General features: G+C 46.9%; 1 protein-coding gene across 1 annotated transcript in view; it reads left to right on the top strand.

Annotated features, from left to right (window-relative positions):
• Positions 1–5,717, top strand: part of LOC128690881 (protein turtle homolog B) — a 91,423-nt gene extending 85,706 nt beyond the window's left edge. The window contains exon 14 of the mRNA XM_070088492.1: positions 4,990–5,717. Within this exon, the coding sequence (XP_069944593.1) occupies positions 4,990–5,670 (681 nt within the window). The 3' untranslated portion in view covers positions 5,671–5,717. The remainder of the gene's footprint in view (positions 1–4,989) is intronic.
• Positions 5,718–18,831: the final 13,114 nt, after the last annotated feature.

The following is an 18,831-nucleotide window of genomic DNA, read 5'->3' as shown; positions in this document are numbered from 1 at the left end:
TCCGTCAGGTGGGTCCTGGAGGTACACTCCTCCGTCAGGTGGGTCCTGGAGGTACACTCCTCCGTCAGGTGGGTCCTGGAGGTACACTCCTCCGTCAGGTGGGTCCTGGAGGTACACTCCTCCGTCAGGTGGGTCCTGGAGGTACACTCCTCCGTCAGGTGGGTCCTGGAGGTACACTCCTCCGTCAGGTGGGTCCTGGAGGTACACTCCTCCGTCAGGTGGGTCCTGGAGGTACACTCCTCCGTCAGGTGGGTCCTGGAGGTACACTCCTCCGTCAGGTGGGTCCTGGAGGTACACTCCTCCGTCAGGTGGGTCCTGGAGGTACACTCCTCCGTCAGGTGGGTCCTGGAGGTACACTCCTCCGTCAGGTGGGTCCTGGAGGTACACTCCTCCGTCAGGTGGGTCCTGGAGGTACACTCCTCCGTCAGGTGGGTCCTGGAGGTATACTCCTCCATCAGGTGGGTCCTGGAGGTACACTCCTCCGTCAGGTGGGTCCTGGAGGTACACTCCTCCGTCAGGTGGGTCCTGGAGGTACACTCCTCCGTCAAGTGGGTCCTGGAGGTTACACTCCACGGTCAGGAGGGTCCTGGAGGTACACTCCTCCGTCAGGTGGGTCCTGGAGTTATACTCCTCCGTCAGGTGGGTCCTGGAGGTACACTCCTCCGTCAAGTGGGTCCTGGAGGTTACACTCCTCGGTAAGGAGGGTCCTGGAGGCACACTTCTCCGTCAGGTGGGTCCTGGAGGTACACTCCTCCGTCAGGTGGGTCCTGGAGGTACACTCCTCAGTCAGGTGGGTCTTGGAGGTACACTCCTCCATCAGGTGGGTCATGGAGGTACACTCCTCCGTCAGGTGGGTCCTGGAGGTACACTCCTCTGTCACGTGGGTCCTGGAGGTACACTCCTCCGTCAGGTGGGTCCTGGAGGTACATTCCTCCAGCACTACACATATCACCACCATCACTACAACTATAACAACTATCACAATATCTATCACCACCATCACTACAACTATCACCACCACCACTACAACTATCACCACCATCACTACAACCATCACCACTATCACTATACAACTATCCCCACCATCACTACAACCATCACCAATATCACTACAACTATCACCACTATCACTACAACTATCACCACCATCACTACAACCATCACCACTATCACTATAACTATCACCACCATCACTACAACTGTCACCACCATCACTACAACTATCACCAGCTCTCAGACTCCAGCAGAGTTACCAGCACCGCATCACCAGCTACTCTCTACCTCAGTCACATTGTTGAGAGATTCAAGAGCTAAACTAATCATGGCTGGAAGGAAGCACAGGGTGTAATGAAGCTCCTTCCAGTGTTTATATTACTCTGTAACATATTTTGTCGGCGGAATATCTCCGGTGGTGATGTAGAAACGCATCACAATTTCTTCATCTTCCTTCAGTGCATCGCTCACGGGCGCATTATCACCACCTACTCTTACCACTGTCTTATAAATACAATGACAGTTATTTTAATTTTGTAATATATGTATATATATATATATATATATATATATATATATATATATATATATATATATATATATATATATATATATATATATATATATATATATATATATATATATATATACATATATGTGTGTGTGTGCTGCTAAATTACCAGGCTGTTTCGCTAACACACTTACTACGCTGTGTGATGAAAAGGCTAATCAGAAAGAGATTGGTGGAGCGCTTGCGAGGAATGAACTTCATTACGTAAAATGAGTATGGATTTAGGTAGAGTAAATCATACTTCAGGAACCTGCTGAACCTGTCCGTGAAACTCCAACCTATATATATATATATATATATATATATATATATATATATATATATATATATATATATATATATATATATATATATATATATATATATATATATATATATATATAGTCTCTCAGTGTATATATACTCTGAGAAATACATGTCTCAGGTGACTTCAAGTAAACTCAGGTATCGTCAGGTGAAGTCTAGTAACCTTAGATGATCTTCGATAACCTAACACCACCTCAAATAACGTCAGGTGGACCTCCGAGGTCATGTATAAATGTCATTCACCCGATATTGAACAGTAATGTAAAAAATATTTAGTTGGTTCATATGGGTGAACCCTCCCACCTGCATCCTGGGGTGGGTGAATCCTCCCACCTGCATCCTAGGGTGGGTTAATCCTCCCATCTGCATACTGGGGTGGGTTAACCCTCCCATCTGCATACTGGGGTGGGTTAACCCTCCCATCTGCATACTTGGGGCTCATTAATACCTGAAGTATAGTACTCTCCCATCTGCATACTTGGGGCTCATTAATACCTGAAGTATAGTACTGTGTGTGTGTGTGTGTGTGTGTATGTGTGTGTGTGTGTGTGTGTGTGTGTATGTGTGTGTGTGTGTGTGTGTGTGTGTGTGTGTGTGTGTGTGTGTGTGTATGTGTGTGTGTGTGTGTGTGTGTGTGTGTGTGTGTGTGTGTGTGTGTGTGTGTGTGTGTGTGTGTGTGTGTGTGTGTGTGTGTGTGTGTGTGTGTGTGTGTGTGTGTGTGTGTGTGTGTGTGTGTGTGTGTGTGTGTGTGTGTGTGTGTGTGTGTGTGTGTGTGTGTGTGTGTGTGTGTGTGTGTGTGTGTGTGTGTGTATGTGTGTGTGTGTGTGTGTGTCGATGTTCAGCAACCCACTAAATACAGCAAAGTAGAGAATGCAGAAGCATTTTTCACTCCATCAGAAGGGCGCTCAGACCAACTAGCTAATATTAGTACTAGTCCCATTGAATTCGAGAAAGAAACTGAAAACATGCCCACTCACTAGCACCAGCTCTCAGTATTCTTTGGAAAGGAGCTTAGATCTAGGTGAAATACCAGAGACTTAAAGAGTGCAGACAATACTCCTTTACACAAGGGACGTAGTAGAGCACTAGCTAAAGAATTACAGACCAGTAACCCTAACTTCCCACATCATAGGAATCTTCTAAAGAGTGATGAGATGGCGGATTACAAATATCATGGAACGTTACAATCGGCAAAACCCAAACCAGCATAGTTTTAGAGCAGGACGATCATGCTTGTCACACCTGCTGAACCACTATGACAGAATTACGGAGGCGTTGGAAGACAACCAAAACGCAGACTTGATTCACACAGATTTTGCAAAGGAGTTTGATAGATGTGATCATGGAGTGATTGCATACAAAATGAGGACCATAGGGAAGGTAGACAGATGGATTTTCGGGTTCCTGACACACACACAACACAAAACATTGTAGTAAACAGAGAAAAAACCAGCATTATGGGCCAACAGGCCTGCTGCAGTGTTCCTCATGTTCTTATGTTCTTATTAGCCAGGTAAAAACATCAGTTCCCCAAAGCACTGTCCTGGTACCTCTGCTGTTTCATATCCTCATAGGAGACATAGATAAAAACACCTATCACAGTTTTGTATCATCATTTGCAGATGACAGAAATAAGCATGAAAGTCACTTCGATAGAAGACACTTAAAAATTACAGAAGAATATAAACAGTGTTTTCCAGTGTGCAGTGGAGAACACAACGTTGAATGGTGATAAGTTCCAGCTGTTTAGGTGAGGAAAGAATGAGAAACTCAAAAGGAACACTTTATACAAAACTCAAGAGGATTGTCAAATAGAACGAAAGGAACACAATAAGACAAAGGTCACGACAGCCAGGAGGATGACAGGGTGGGTAATGAGTACCTTCAGAACAAGGGAAAAGGTGCCAATAGTGACACTTTTCAAATCGTTCGTGCTCCCTCATTTGCTCAGTGTTGACGGCCCCGTTCAGGGCAGGAGAAATATCAGAGCTGGAACAAACACAGAGGTCGTTTACTGCCCGCATAGAATCAATAAAACATTTAAATTACTGGAAATGCCTTAAAGCCTCAAATATGTACTCAGTGGAGCGGAGAGAAACATGATAATATGTACCTGGAAAGTACTTGACGGCCTTGTCCTAAATCACTGCCATAACAGCATACTGAAGTGAGAGATATGGAAGGAAGTGGAAAATAAACCCAGTAAGAAGCAGGGGTGCGGTGAGGACAATAAGGGAACACTTTTGGGACAAGTGTAGAAGTCTTCAAGAGGAAACTCGAAAAGTATGTTCACCAAGTGCCAGACCAACCAGGCTGTGATGGGTTTGTGGGATTGAAGGCCACCAGCAACAACAGTCTGATTGACCAGGCAAGCGCCAGACGGAATCGGAAGTAGACTCACGGAACTCATCAAAGGTAAAGGTAAGGTGTGTGTGTGTGTGTGTGTACGGTGTTGAACGCAAGGACAGGAACACATAGAGAGATGCTGGTAGCGCCTGGCTGACCTCACAACAACCGAGTGTGAAATACGCATAAGTCTTCATGGATGAGCAAGTCTTCCAGCTGACTCCTGTGGACGGCAGTTTCTAGACCTCGATGACAAAGACAAGTCTCCCAGTGAGAGTGTCCTCACTAAACACATTATATTTTAATAAACAGTGTATATGTTTATATATATATATATATATATATATATATATATATATATATATGTGTGTGTGTGTGTGTGTGTGTGTGTGTGTGTGTGTGTGTGTGTGTGTGTGTGTGTGTGTGTGTGTGTGTGTGTTTGTGTGTGTGTGTGTGTGTGTATGTATGTGTGTGTCTTTAGCCTTATAATCCCTTTTTGCTTTTCTTATGCCTTTTTTTTAATTTCTCTCTTTAACTGAATATATTGCTTTCTTACCTGCCCATCCCCTCTTTCGATACGCCTATATATGCCTCTCTGTTGACCAAAGAGATGCTTTAATCTATTGTTCATCAATTTCTAAATCATTGATTCGTTAGCTATGGTAATTCGGAAGGTTGTCCTGCAGGTATTGTAGGTGCTGGACAGTGTGGGGGGAAGGGGTTGTATGGGGAATGGAGAAGATCCCACCTTACTTTGCCCTCGTCTCTTCCAGCGGAGCGGTGGAATAGAAACTGAGCAGCAGACACTGGGTATGGTGGGCAGCCAACAGCCACTGGGCATGGTGGGCAGCCAGCAGCCACTGGGTATGGTGGGCAGCCAGCAGCCACTGGGTATGGTGGGCGGCCAGCAGCCACTGGGTATGGTGGGCAGCCAGCAGCCATTGGGTATGGTGAGCAGCCAGCAGCCATTGGGAATGGTGGGCGGTCCACTGGCAGCCTCTACGCCCACAACCACCACCTCCCCGCCCACGTTGTATGCCCATCACAGCTCGCACCTCTCCACGCTCTCCATCCCGCATTCCTACACCTGCGATGGCACAAACATGGTGGCGCAAGCGGCGCAGCGATCCCCGCCGTACCAAAGCGACGTGACTTTCATGCCCATACCCTGCTCCTATACCCAAGACTTCCGACCCTCCACGGAACCCTACACTTCAGAGGCCTACACCTCCGACCTGCCCACCCTGCCCACCCTGCCACCGCCCTACCCACACTACACCCTCAGCCTGGGCAGGAAGTGCAGGCTGGCAGGTTCTGCAGCCTGCCCTGGAGCTCAAGCCTTACCCATGCCTCTGCCTACGCAGGCTGGGACCCTGGGACCCACTCTGGCCTGTCCTTGGGAAGACAGCAGCGACAGGAGTGTCAGCCCCACTCACAGGGAGAGCTCCGTCTAACAAACGACGCTGTCTAGAACACACTAAGCGTTGAGTCCTCACTTCAGGTAAGCCACCTAAGCTCATTACTAACCTGACAGGCAATTAGCACAATTAGCAAGACACAATCCGCACAATGGAGACAGAGGAAAGGTTATAATGACGTTTCGGACTTCGACCCTTCACAGGTCACACAGTCATCTTAAGCGTTTCACATTTGCTTGTAACAGATAAGTAAACTATAAATATAAATCCAAATGTACTCCCGTTAATCCTTCTGGGGCCTAATTACCAGGCCTGTTGTGTATCCATATGTTCGTGCACTACCATCCACAGGATGGATGTGAGGTGCACAATAAACCAGCCACTTCGGTGGCAGAATCTAAAACCTCCTGTGTGCCCGTTATTTGTGTATTGGTCCAGTCACGGTACTGTGCTTCTTTGCTCTATATTTAGCAAGATTTACCAGGGAACATCGGCACAGTAAAAACGTAAACAGATTAGAAATTCATTAGGGATATAACTAGCCCAACTAAGTAGTCTTTATTAATAGCCTAAGTAACTGTGATTAATAAACTACAGTGAAGACAATTTTGGCTCCTATAGTTAATTATCATTGAGATAATGAGAAAAATCTGCAGATAATGAGAGAGAATCACGGAGCAGTAATTCTTATTCTAATTGTTGAGTAATGTGTGATTGATGCAGTAGTTAGTCACAGTACTGACACTATAGTGAGGTGATGCGGTAGTTAGTCACAGTACTGACACAATAGTGAGGTGATGCGGTAGTTAGTCACGGTACTGACACTATAGTGAGGTGATGCAGTAGTTAGTCACAGTACTGACACAATAGTGAGGTGATGCGGTAGTTAGTCACGGTACTGACACTATAGTGAGGTGATGCAGTAGTTAGTCACAGTACTGACACAATAGTGAGGTGATGCAGTAGTTAGTCACAGTACTGACACAATAGTGAGGTGATGCAGTAGTTAGTCACAGTACTGACACAATAGTGAGGTGATGCGGTAGTTAGTCACAGTACTGACACTATAGTGAGGTGATGCAGTAGTTAGTCACAGTACTGACACAATAGTGAGGTGATGCAGTAGTTAGTCACAGTACTGACACTATAGTGAGGTGATGCAGTAGTTAGTCACAGTACTGACATTATAGTGAGGTGAGGCAGTAGTTAGTCACAGTACTGACACAATAGTGAGGTGATGCAGTAGTTAGTCACAGTACTGACACTATAGTGAGGTGATGCAGTAGTCACAGTACTGACACAATAGTGAGGTGATGCAGTAGTTAGTCACAGTACAGACACTATAGTGAGGTGATGCAGTAGTTAGTCACAGTACTGACACTATAGTGAGGTGATGCAGAAGTTAGTCACAGTACTGACACTATAGTGAGGTGATGCGGTAGTTAGTTACAGTACTGACACTATAGAGAGGTGATGCGGTAGTTAGTCACAGTACTGACACAATAGTACGGTGATGCAGTAGTTAGTCACAGTACTGACACTATAGTGAGGTGATGCGGTAGTTAGTCACAGTACTGACACTATAGAGAGGTCATGCGGTAGTTAGTCACAGTACTGACACTATAGTGAGGTGATGCGGTAGTTAGTCACAGTACTGACACTATAGTGAGGTGATGCGGTAGTAAGTCACAGTACTGACACTATAGTGAGGTGATGCGGTAGTTAGTCACAGTACTGACACAATAGTGAGGTGATGCAGTAGTTAGTCACAGTACTGACACTATAGTGAGGTGATGCAGTAGTTAGTCACAGTACTGACACTATAGTGAGGTGATGCAGTAGTTAGTCACAGTACTGACACTATAGTGAGGTGATGCAGTAGTTAGTCACAGTACTGACACAATAGTGAAGTGATGCGGTAGTTAGTCAGAGTACTGATACAATAGTGAGGTGATGCGGTAGTTAGTCACAGTACTGACACTATAGTGAGGTGATGCGGTAGTTAGTCACAGTACTGATACAATAGTGAGGTGATGCGGTAGTTAGTCACAGTACTGACACTATAGTGAGGTGATGCAGTAGTTAGTCACAGTACTGACACTATAGTGAGGTGATGCAGTAGTTAGCCACAGTACTGACACTATAGTGAGGTGATGCGGTAGTTAGTCACAGTACTGACACTATAGTGAGGTGATGCAGTAGTTAGTCACAGTACTGACACTATAGTGAGGTGATGCGGTAGTTAGTCACAGTACTGACACAATAGTGAGGTGATGCGGTAGTTAGTCACAGTACTGACACAATAGTGAGGTGATGCGGTAGTTAGTCACAGTACTGACACTATAGTGAGGTGACGCAGTAGTTAGTCACAGTACTGACACTATAGTGAGGTGATGCAGTAGTTAGTCACAGTACTGACACTATAGTGAGGTGATGCAGTAGTTAGTCACAGTACTGACACTATAGTGAGGTGATGCGGTAGTTAGTCACAGTACTGACACTATAGTGAGGTGATGCGGTAGTTAGTCACAGTACTGACACTATAGTGAGGTGATGCAGTAGTTAGTCACAGTACTGACACTATAGTGAGGTGATGCAGTAGTTAGTCACAGTACTGACACTATAGTGAGGTGATGCAGTAGTTAGTCACAGTACTGACACTATAGTGAGGTGATGCAGTAGTTAGTCACAGTACTGACACTATAGTGAGGTGATGCGGTAGTTAGTCACAGTACTGACACAATAGTGAGGTGATGCAGTAGTTAGTCACAGTACTGACACTATAGTGAGGTGATGCGGTAGTTAGTCACAGTACTGACACAATAGTACGGTGATGCAGTAGTTAGTCACAGTACTGACACTATAGTGAGGTGATGCAGTAGTTAGTCACAGTACTGACACTATAGAGAGGTGATGCAGTAGTTAGTCACAGTACTGACACAATAGTACGGTGATGCAGTAGTTAGTCACAGTACTGACACTATAGTGAGGTGATGCAGTAGTTAGTCACAGTACTGACACTATAGTGAGGTGATGCAGTAGTTAGTCACAGTACTGACACAATAGTGAGGTGATGCAGTAGTTAGTCACAGTACTGACACTATAGTGAGGTGATGCAGTAGTTAGCCACAGTACTGACACTACAGTGAGGTGATGCGGTAGTTAGTCACAGTACTGACACTATAGTGAGGTGATGCAGTAGTTAGTCACAGTACTGACACTATAGTGAGGTGATGCGGTAGTTAGTCACAGTACTGACACTATAGTGAGGTGATGCGGTAGTTAGTCACAGTAAGGACACTATAGTACGGTGATGCAGTAGTTAGTAACTGTAATAACACTACAGTGATGTGATACATTTACCCACTACTCTGGTCCTCACTGTTCCTCACTACTCTGGTCCTCACTGTTCCTCACTACTCTGGTTCTCACTGTTCCTCACTACTCTGGTCCTCACTGTTCCTCACTACTCTGGTTCTCACTGTTCCTCACTACTCTGGTTCTCACTGTTCCTCACTACTCTGGTCCTCACTGTTCCTCACTACTCTGGTCCTCACTGTTCCTCACTACTCTGGTTCACACTGTTCCTCACTACTCTGGTTCTCACTGTTCCTCACTACTCTGGTTCTCACTGTTCCTCACTACTCTGGTTCACACTGTTCCTCACTACTCTGGTTCACACTGTTCCTCACTACTCTGGTCCTCACTGTTCCTCACTACTCTGGTTCACACTGTTCCTCACTACTCTGGTCCTCACTGTTCCTCACTACTCTGGTCCTCACTGTTCCTCACTACTCTGGTCCTCACTGTTCCTCACTACTCTGGTTCACACTGTTCCTCACTACTCTGGTCCTCACTGTTCCTCACTATTCTGGTTCACACTGTTCCTCACTACTCTGGTCCTCACTGTTCCTCACTACTCTGGTTCACACTGTTCCTCACTACTCTGGTCCTCACTGTTCCTCACTACTCTGGTTCACACTGTTCCTCACTTCTCTGGTTCTCACTGTTCCTCACTACTCTGGTTCTCACTGTTCCTCACTACTCTGGTTCACACTGTTCTGGTTCTCACTACTACTCTGGTTCTCACTGTTCCTCACTACTCTGGTTCACACTGTTCCTCACTACTCTGGTCGTCACTGTTCCTCACTACTCTGGTTCACACTGTTCCTCACTACTCTGGTCCTCACTGTTCCTCACTACTCTGGTCCTCACTCTTCCTCACTACTCTGGTTCACACTGTTCCTCACTACTCTGGTCCTCACTGTTCCTCACTACTCTGATCCTCACTGTTCCTCACTACTCTGGTTCACACTGTTCCTCACTACTCTGGTCCTCACTGTTCCTCACTACTCTGGTCCTCACTGTTCCTCACTACACTGGTCCTCACTGTTCCTCACTACTCTGGTTCACACTGTTCCTCACTACTCTGGTCCTCACTGTTCCTCACTACTCTGGTCCTCACTGTTCCTCACTACTCTGGTTCACACTGTTCCTCACTACTCTGGTCCTCACTGTTCCTCACTACTCTGGTCCTCACTGTTCCTCACTACTCTGGTCCTCACTGTTCCTCACTACTCTGGTTCACACTGTTCCTCACTACTCTGGTCCTCATTGTTCCTCACTACTCTAGTCCTCACTGTTCCTCACTACTCTGGTTTACACTGTTCCTCACTACTCTGGTCCTCAGTGTTCCTCACTACTCTGGTCCTCACTGTTCCTCACTACTCTGGTTCACACTGTTCCTCACTACCCTGGTCCTCACTGTTCCTCACTACTCTGGTCCTCACTATTCCTCACTACTCTGCTTCACACTGTTCCTCACTACTCTGGTCCTCACTGTTCCTCACTACTCTGGTCCTCACTGTTCCTCACTACTCTGGTTCTCACTGTTCCTCACTACTCTGGTTCTCACTGTTCCTCACTACTCTGGTTCACACTGTTCCTCACTACTTTGGTCCTCACTGTTCCTCACTACTCTGGTTCACACTGTTCCTCACTACTCTGGTCCTCACTGTTCCTCACTACTCTGGTCCTCACTGTTCCTCAGTACTCTGCTTAACACTGTTCCTCACTACTCTTGTCCTCACTGTTCCTCACTACTCTTGTCCTCACTGTTCCTCAGTACTCTGGTTCACACTGTTCCTCACTACTCTGGTCCTCAGTGTTCCTCACTACTCTGGTTCACACTGTTCCTCACTACTCTGGTCCTCACTGTTCCTCACTACTCTGGTCCTCACTGTTCCTCACTACTCTGGTTCTCACTGTTCCTCACTACTCTGGTCCTCACTGTTCCTCACTAGTCTGGTCCTCACTGTTCCTCACTACTCTGGTTCTCACTGTTCCTCACTACTCTGGTTCTAACTGTTCCTCACTACTCTGGTTCACACTGTTCCTCACTACTCTGGTCCTCACTGTTCCTCACTACTCTGGTTCTCACTGTTCCTCACTACTCTGGTTCTCACTGTTCCTCACTACTCTGGTTCTAACTGTTCCTCACTACTCTGGTTCACACTGTTCCTCACTACTCTGGTCCTCACTGTTCCTCACTACTCTGGTTCTCACTGTTCCTCACTACTCTGGTCCTCACTGTTCCTCACTACTCTGGTTCTCACTGTTCCTCACTAGTCTGGTTCTCACTGTTCCTCACTACTCTGGTTCTCACTGTTCCTCACTACTCTGGTTCTAACTGTTCCTCACTACTCTGGTTCACACTGTTCCTCACTACTCTGGTCCTCACTGTTCCTCACTACTCTGGTTCTCACTGTTCCTCACTACTCTGGTCCTCACTGTTCCTCACTACTCTGGTTCTCACTGTTCCTCACTACTCTGGTCTTCACTGTTCCTCACTACTCTGGTCCTCACTGTTCCTCACTACTCTGGTCCTCACTGTTCCTCACTACTCTGGTCCTCACTCTTCCTCACTACTCTGGTCCTCACTGTTCCTCACTACTCTGGTCCTCAATGTTCGTCACTACTCTGGTTCTCACTGTTCCTCACTACTCTGGTCCTCACTGTTCCTCACTACTCTGGTCCTCACTGTTCCTCACTACTCTGGTCCTCACTGTTCGTCACTACTCAGGTCCTCACTGTTCGTCACTACTCTGGTCCTCACTGTTCCTCACTACTCTGGTTCTCACTGTTCCTCACTACTCTGGTCTTCACTGTTCCTCACTACTCTGGTCCTCACTGTTCCTCACTACTCTGGTCCTCACTGTTCGTCACTACTCTGGTCCTCACTTTTCCTCATTACTCTGGTCCTCACTGTTACTCACTACTCTGGTCCTCACTGTTTCTCACTACTCTGCTCCTCACCGTTTCTCACTACTCTGGTCCTCACTGTTTCTCACTACTCTAGTCCTCACTGTTTCTCACTACTCTGGTCCTCACTGTTTCTCACTACTCTAGTCCTCACTGTTCCTCACTACTCTTGTCCTCACTGTTTCTCACTATTCTTGTCCTCACTGTTTTTCACTACTCTTGTCCTCACTGTTTCTCACTACTCTAGTCCTCACTGTTTCTCACTACTCTGGTCCTCACTGTTTCTCACTACTCTAGTTCTCACTGTTCCTCACTACTCTTGTCCTCACTGTTGCTCACTATTCTTGTCCTCACTCTTTTTCACTACTCTGGTCCTCACTGTTTCTCACTACTCTGGTCCTCACTCTTTCTCACTACTCTGGTCCTCACTGTTTCTCACTACTCTGGTCCTCACTGTTTCTCACTACTCTAGTCCTCACTGTTTCTCACTACTCTGGTCACTGTTTTTCACTACTCTGGTCCTCACTGTTTCTCACTACTCTAGTCCTCACTCTTTCTCACTACTCTGGCCCTCACTGTTTCTCACTACTCTGGTTCTCACTCTTTCTCACTACTCTGGTCCTCACTGTTTCTCACTACTCTGGTCCTCACTCTTTCTCACTACTCTGGTCCTCACTGTTTCTCACTTCTCTGGTCCTCACTGTTTCTCACTACTCCGGTCCTCACTGTTTCTCACTACTCTGGTTCACACTGTTTCTCACTACTCTGGTCCTCACTGTTTCTCACTACTCTAGTCCTCACTGTTTCTCACTACTCTGGTCCTCACTGTTTCTCACTACTCTAGTCCTCACTTTTTCTCAGTACTCTGGTCCTCACTCTTTCTCAGTACTCTGGTCCTCACTGTTTCTCACTACTCTGGTCCTCACTGTTTCTTACTCTACTACTGTTTCTCTACTCTGGTCCTCACTGTTTCTCACTACTCTGGTCCTCACTGTTTCTCACTTCTCTGGTCCTCACTGTTTCTCACTACTCCGGTCCTCACTGTTTCTCACTACTCTGGTTCACACTGTTTCTCACTACTCTGGTCCTCACTGTTTCTCACTACTCTAGTCCTCACTGTTTCTCACTACTCTGGTCCTCACTGTTTCTCACTACTCTAGTCCTCACTTTTTCTCAGTACTCTGGTCCTCACTCTTTCTCAGTACTCTGGTCCTCACTGTTTCTCACTACTCTGGTCCTCACTGTTTCTCACTACTCTAGTCCTCACTGTTTCTCACTACTCTGGTCCTCACTGTTTCTCACTACTTTGGTCCTCATTGTTTCTCACTACTCTGGTCCTCAGTGTTTCTCACTACTCTAGTCCTCACTGTTCCTCACTACTCTGGTCCTCACTGTTCCTCACTACTCTGGTACTCACTGTTCCTCACTACTCAGGTCCTCACTGTTCGTCACTACTCTGGTTCTCACTGTGCCTCACTACTCTGGTTCTCACTGTTCCTCACTACTCTGGTCCTCACTGTTCCTCACTACTCTGGTTCTCACTGTTCCTCACTACTCTGGTTCTCACTGTTCCTCACTACTCTGGTCCTCACTGTTCCTCACTACTCTGGTCCTCACTGTTCCTCACTACTCTGGTTCACACTGTTCCTCACTACTCTGGTTCTCACTGTTCCTCACTACTCTGGTTCTCACTGTTCCTCACTACTCTGGTTCACACTGTTCCTCACTACTCTGGTTCACACTGTTCCTCACTACTCTGGTCCTCACTGTTCCTCACTACTCTGGTCCTCACTGTTCCTCACTACTCTGGTCCTCACTGTTCCTCACTACTCTGGTTCACACTGTTCCTCACTACTCTGGTCCTCACTGTTCCTCACTATTCTGGTTCACACTGTTCCTCACTACTCTGGTCCTCACTGTTCCTCACTACTCTGGTTCACACTGTTCCTCACTACTCTGGTCCTCACTGTTCCTCACTACTCTGGTTCACACTGTTCCTCACTTCTCTGGTTCTCACTGTTCCTCACTACTCTGGTTCTCACTGTTCCTCACTACTCTGGTTCACACTGTTCCTCACTACTCTGGTTCTCACTGTTCCTCACTACTCTGGTTCTCACTGTTCCTCACTACTCTGGTTCACACTGTTCCTCACTACTCTGGTCGTCACTGTTCCTCACTACTCTGGTTCACACTGTTCCTCACTACTCTGGTCCTCACTGTTCCTCACTACTCTGGTCCTCACTCTTCCTCACTACTCTGGTTCACACTGTTCCTCACTACTCTGGTCCTCACTGTTCCTCACTACTCTGATCCTCACTGTTCCTCACTACTCTCGTTCACACTGTTCCTCACTACTCTGGTCCTCACTGTTCCTCACTACTCTGGTCCTCACTGTTCCTCACTACACTGGTCCTCACTGTTCCTCACTACTCTGGTTCACACTGTTCCTCACTACTCTGGTCCTCACTGTTCCTCACTACTCTGGTCCTCACTGTTCCTCACTACTCTGGTTCACACTGTTCCTCACTACTCTGGTCCTCACTGTTCCTCACTACTCTGGTCCTCACTGTTCCTCACTACTCTGGTCCTCACTGTTCCTCACTACTCTGGTTCACACTGTTCCTCACTACTCTGGTCCTCACTGTTCCTCACTACTCTAGTCCTCACTGTTCCTCACTACTCTGGTTCACACTGTTCCTCACTACTCTGGTCCTCAGTGTTCCTCACTACTCTGGTCCTCACTGTTCCTCACCACTCTGGTTCACACTGTTCCTCACTACCCTTGTCCTCACTGTTCCTCACTACTCTGGTCCTCACTGTTCCTCACTACTCTGCTTCACACTGTTCCTCACTACTCTGGTCCTCACTGTTCCTCACTACTCTGGTCCTCACTGTTCCTCACTATTCTGGTTCTCACTGTTCCTCACTACTCTGGTTCTCACTGTTCCTCACTACTCTGGTTCACACTGTTCCTCACTACTTTGGTCCTCACTGTTCCTCACTACTCTGGTTCACACTGTTCCTCACTACTCTGGTCCTCACTGTTCCTCACTACTCTGGTCCTCACTGTTCCTCAGTACTCTGCTTAACACTGTTCCTCACTACTCTTGTCCTCACTGTTCCTCACTACTTTTGTCCTCACTGTTCCTCAGTACTCTGGTTCACACTGTTCCTCACTACTCTGGTCCTCACTGTTCCTCACTACTCTGGTTCACACTGTTCCTCACTACTCTGGTCCTCACTGTTCCTCACTACTCTGGTCCTCACTGTTCCTCACTACTCTGGTTCTCACTGTTCCTCACTACTCTGGTCCTCACTGTTCCTCACTACTCTGGTCCTCACTGTTCCTCACTACTCTGGTCCTCACTGTTCCTCACTACTCTGGTTCTCACTGTTCCTCACTACTCTGGTCCTCACTGTTCCTCACTAGTCTGGTCCTCACTGTTCCTCACTACTCTGGTTCTCACTGTTCCTCACTACTCTGGTTCTAACTGTTCCTCACTACTCTGGTTCACACTGTTCCTCACTACTCTGGTCCTCACTGTTCCTCACTGCTCTGGTCCTCACTGTTCCTCACTACTCTGGTCCTCACTCTTCCTCACTACTCTGGTCCTCACTGTTCCTCACTACTCTGGTCCTCAATGTTCGTCACTACTCTGGTTCTCACTGTTCCTCACTACTCTGGTCCTCACTGTTCCTCACTACTCTGGTCCTCACTGTTCCTCACTACTCTGGTCCTCACTGTTCGTCACTACTCAGGTCCTCACTGTTCGTCACTACTCTGGTCCTCACTGTTCCTCACTACTCTGGTTCTCACTGTTCGTCAATACTCTGGTCTTCACTGTTCCTCACTACTCTGGTCCTCACTGTTCCTCACTACTCTGGTCCTCACTGTTCGTCACTACTCTGGTCCTCACTTTTCCTCATTACTCTGGTCCTCACTGTTACTCACTACTCTGGTCCTCACTGTTTCTCACTACTCTGCTCCTCACCGTTTCTCACTACTCTGGTCCTCACTGTTTCTCACTACTCTAGTCCTCACTGTTTCTCACTACTCTGGTCCTCACTGTTTCTCACTACTCTAGTCCTCACTGTTCCTCGCTACTCTTGTCCTCACTGTTTCTCACTATTCTTGTCCTCACTGTTTTTCACTACTCTTGTCCTCACTGTTTCTCACTACTCTAGTCCTCACTGTTTCTCACTACTCTGGTCCTCACTGTTTCTCACTACTCTAGTTTTCACTGTTCCTCACTACTCTTGTCCTCACTGTTTCTCACTATTCTTGTCCTCACTGTTTTTCACTACTCTGGTCCTCACAGTTTCTCACTACTCTGGTCCTCACTCTTTCTCACTACTCTGGTCCTCACTGTTTCTCACTACTCTGGTCCTCACTGTTTCTCACTACTCTAGTCCTCACTGTTTCTCACTACTCTGGTCACTGTTTTTCACTACTCTGGTCCTCACTGTTTCTCACTACTCTAGTCCTCACTCTTTCTCACTACTCTGGCCCTCACTGTTTCTCACTACTCTGGTTCTCACTCTTTCTCACTACTCTGGTCCTCACTGTTTCTCACTACTCTGGTCCTCACTCTTTCTCACTACTCTGGTCCTCACTGTTTCTCACTTCTCTGGTCCTCACTGTTTCTCACTACTCCGGTCCTCACTGTTTCTCACTACTCTGGTTCACACTGTTTCTCACTACTCTGGTCCTCACTGTTTCTCACTACTCTAGTCCTCACTGTTTCTCACTACTCTGGTCCTCACTGTTTCTCACTACTCTAGTCCTCACTTTTTCTCAGTACTCTGGTCCTCACTCTTTCTCAGTACTCTGGTCCTCACTGTTTCTCACTACTCTGGTCCTCACTGTTTCTCACTACTCTAGTCCTCACTGTTTCTCACTACTCTGGTCCTCACTGTTTCTCACTACTTTGGTCCTCATTGTTTCTCACTACTCTGGTCCTCAGTGTTTCTCACTACTCTAGTCCTCACTGTTCCTCACTACTCTGGTCCTCACTGTTCCTCACTACTCTGGTACTCACTGTTCCTCACTACTCAGGTCCTCACTGTTCGTCACTACTCTGGTTCTCACTGTGCCTCACTACTCTGGTTCTCACTGTTCCTTACTACTCTGGTCCTCACTGTTCCTTACTACTCTGGTCCTCACTGTTCCTCATTACTCTGGTTCTCACAGTTCTTCATTACTCTGGTCCTCACTGTTCTTCACTACTCTGGTCCTCACTGTTCCTCATTACTCTGGTTCTCACAGTTCTTCACTACTCTGGTCCTCACTGTTCCTCACTACTCTGGTCCTCACTGTTCCTCATTACTCTGGTTCTCACAGTTCTTCACTACTCTGGTCCTCACTGTTCCTCACTACTCTGGTCCTCACTGTTCCTCATTACTCTGGTTCTCACTGTTCCTCACTACTCTGGTTCTCACTGTTCCTCACTACTCTGTTCCTCACTGTTCCTCACTGCTCTGGTTCTCACTGTTCCTCACTACTCTGGTCCTCACTGTTCCTCACTACTTTGGTCCTCACTGTTTCTCACTACTCTGGTTCTCATTGTTCCTCACTACTCTGGTTCTCATTTTTCCTCACTACTCTTGTCCTCACTGTTCCTCACTACTCTGGTCCTCACTGTTCCCCACTACTCTGGTCCTCACTGTTCCTCACCACTCTGGTCCTCACTGTTCCTCACTACTCTGGTCCTCACTGTTCCTCACTACTCTGGTCCTCACTGTTCCTCACTACTCTGGTCCTCAATGTTCGTCACTACTCTGGTTCTCACTGTTCCTCACTACTCTGGTCTTCACTGTTCTTCACTACTCTGGTTCTCACTGTTCCTCACTACTCTGATCCTCACTGTTCCTCACTACTCAGGTCCTCACTGTTCGTCACTACTCTGGTTCTCACTGTTCCTCACTACTCTGGTCTTCACTGTTCCTCACTACTTTGGTCCTCACTGTTCCGCACTACTCTGGTCCTCACTGTTACTCACTACTCTGGTCCTCACTGTTTCTCACTACTCTCCTCCTCACTCTTTCTCACTACTCTGGTCCTCACTGTTTCTCACTACTCTAGTCCTCACTGTTTCTCACTACTCTGGTCCTCACTGTTTCTCACTACTCTAGTCCTCACTGTTCCTCACTACTCTTGTCCTCACTGTGTCTCACTATTCTTGTCCTCACTGTTTTTCACTACTCTTGTCCTCACTGTTTCTCACTACTCTGGTCCTCATTGTTTCTCACTACTCTGGTCCTCACTTTTTCTCACTACTCTGGTCCTCACTGTTTCTCACTACTCTAGTCCTCACTGTTTCTCACTACTCTGGTCCTCACTGTTTCTCACTACTCTAGTCCTCACTGTTCCTCACTACTCTTGTCCTCACTGTGTCTCACTATTCTTGTCCTCACTGTTTTTCACTACTCTTGTCCTCACTGTTTCTCACTACTCTGGTCCTCATTGTTTCTCACTACTCTGGTCCTCATTGTTTCTCACTACTCTAGTCCTCACTGTTCCTCACTACTCTGGTTCACACTGTTCCTCACTACTCTGGTCCTCACTGTTCCTCACTACTCTGGTCCTCACTGTTCCTCACTACTCTGGTTCTCACTCTTCCTCACTACTCTGGTCCTCACTGTTCCTCACTAGTCTGGTCCTCACTGTTCCTCACTACTCTGGTTCTCACTGTTCCTCACTACTCTGGTTCTAACTGTTCCTCACTACTCTGGTTCACACTGTTCCTCACTGTTCCTCACTACTCTGGTTCTCACTGTTCCTCACTACTCTGGTTCTAACTGTTCCTCACTACTCTAGTCCTCACTGTTTCTCACTACTCTGGTCCTCACTGTTCCTCACTACTCTGGTTCTCACTGTTCCTCACTACTCTTGTCCTCACTGTGTCTCACTATTCTTGTCCTCACTGTTTTTCACTA

The sequence above is a fragment of the Cherax quadricarinatus genome, chromosome 24 (assembly GCF_038502225.1).
Source record: "Cherax quadricarinatus isolate ZL_2023a chromosome 24, ASM3850222v1, whole genome shotgun sequence".
In the NCBI taxonomy this organism is placed as follows: Eukaryota; Metazoa; Arthropoda; class Malacostraca; order Decapoda; family Parastacidae; genus Cherax; species Cherax quadricarinatus.
Note: the sequence above shows the minus strand (reverse complement) of the source record. Positions and strands in the feature narration are given on the sequence as shown.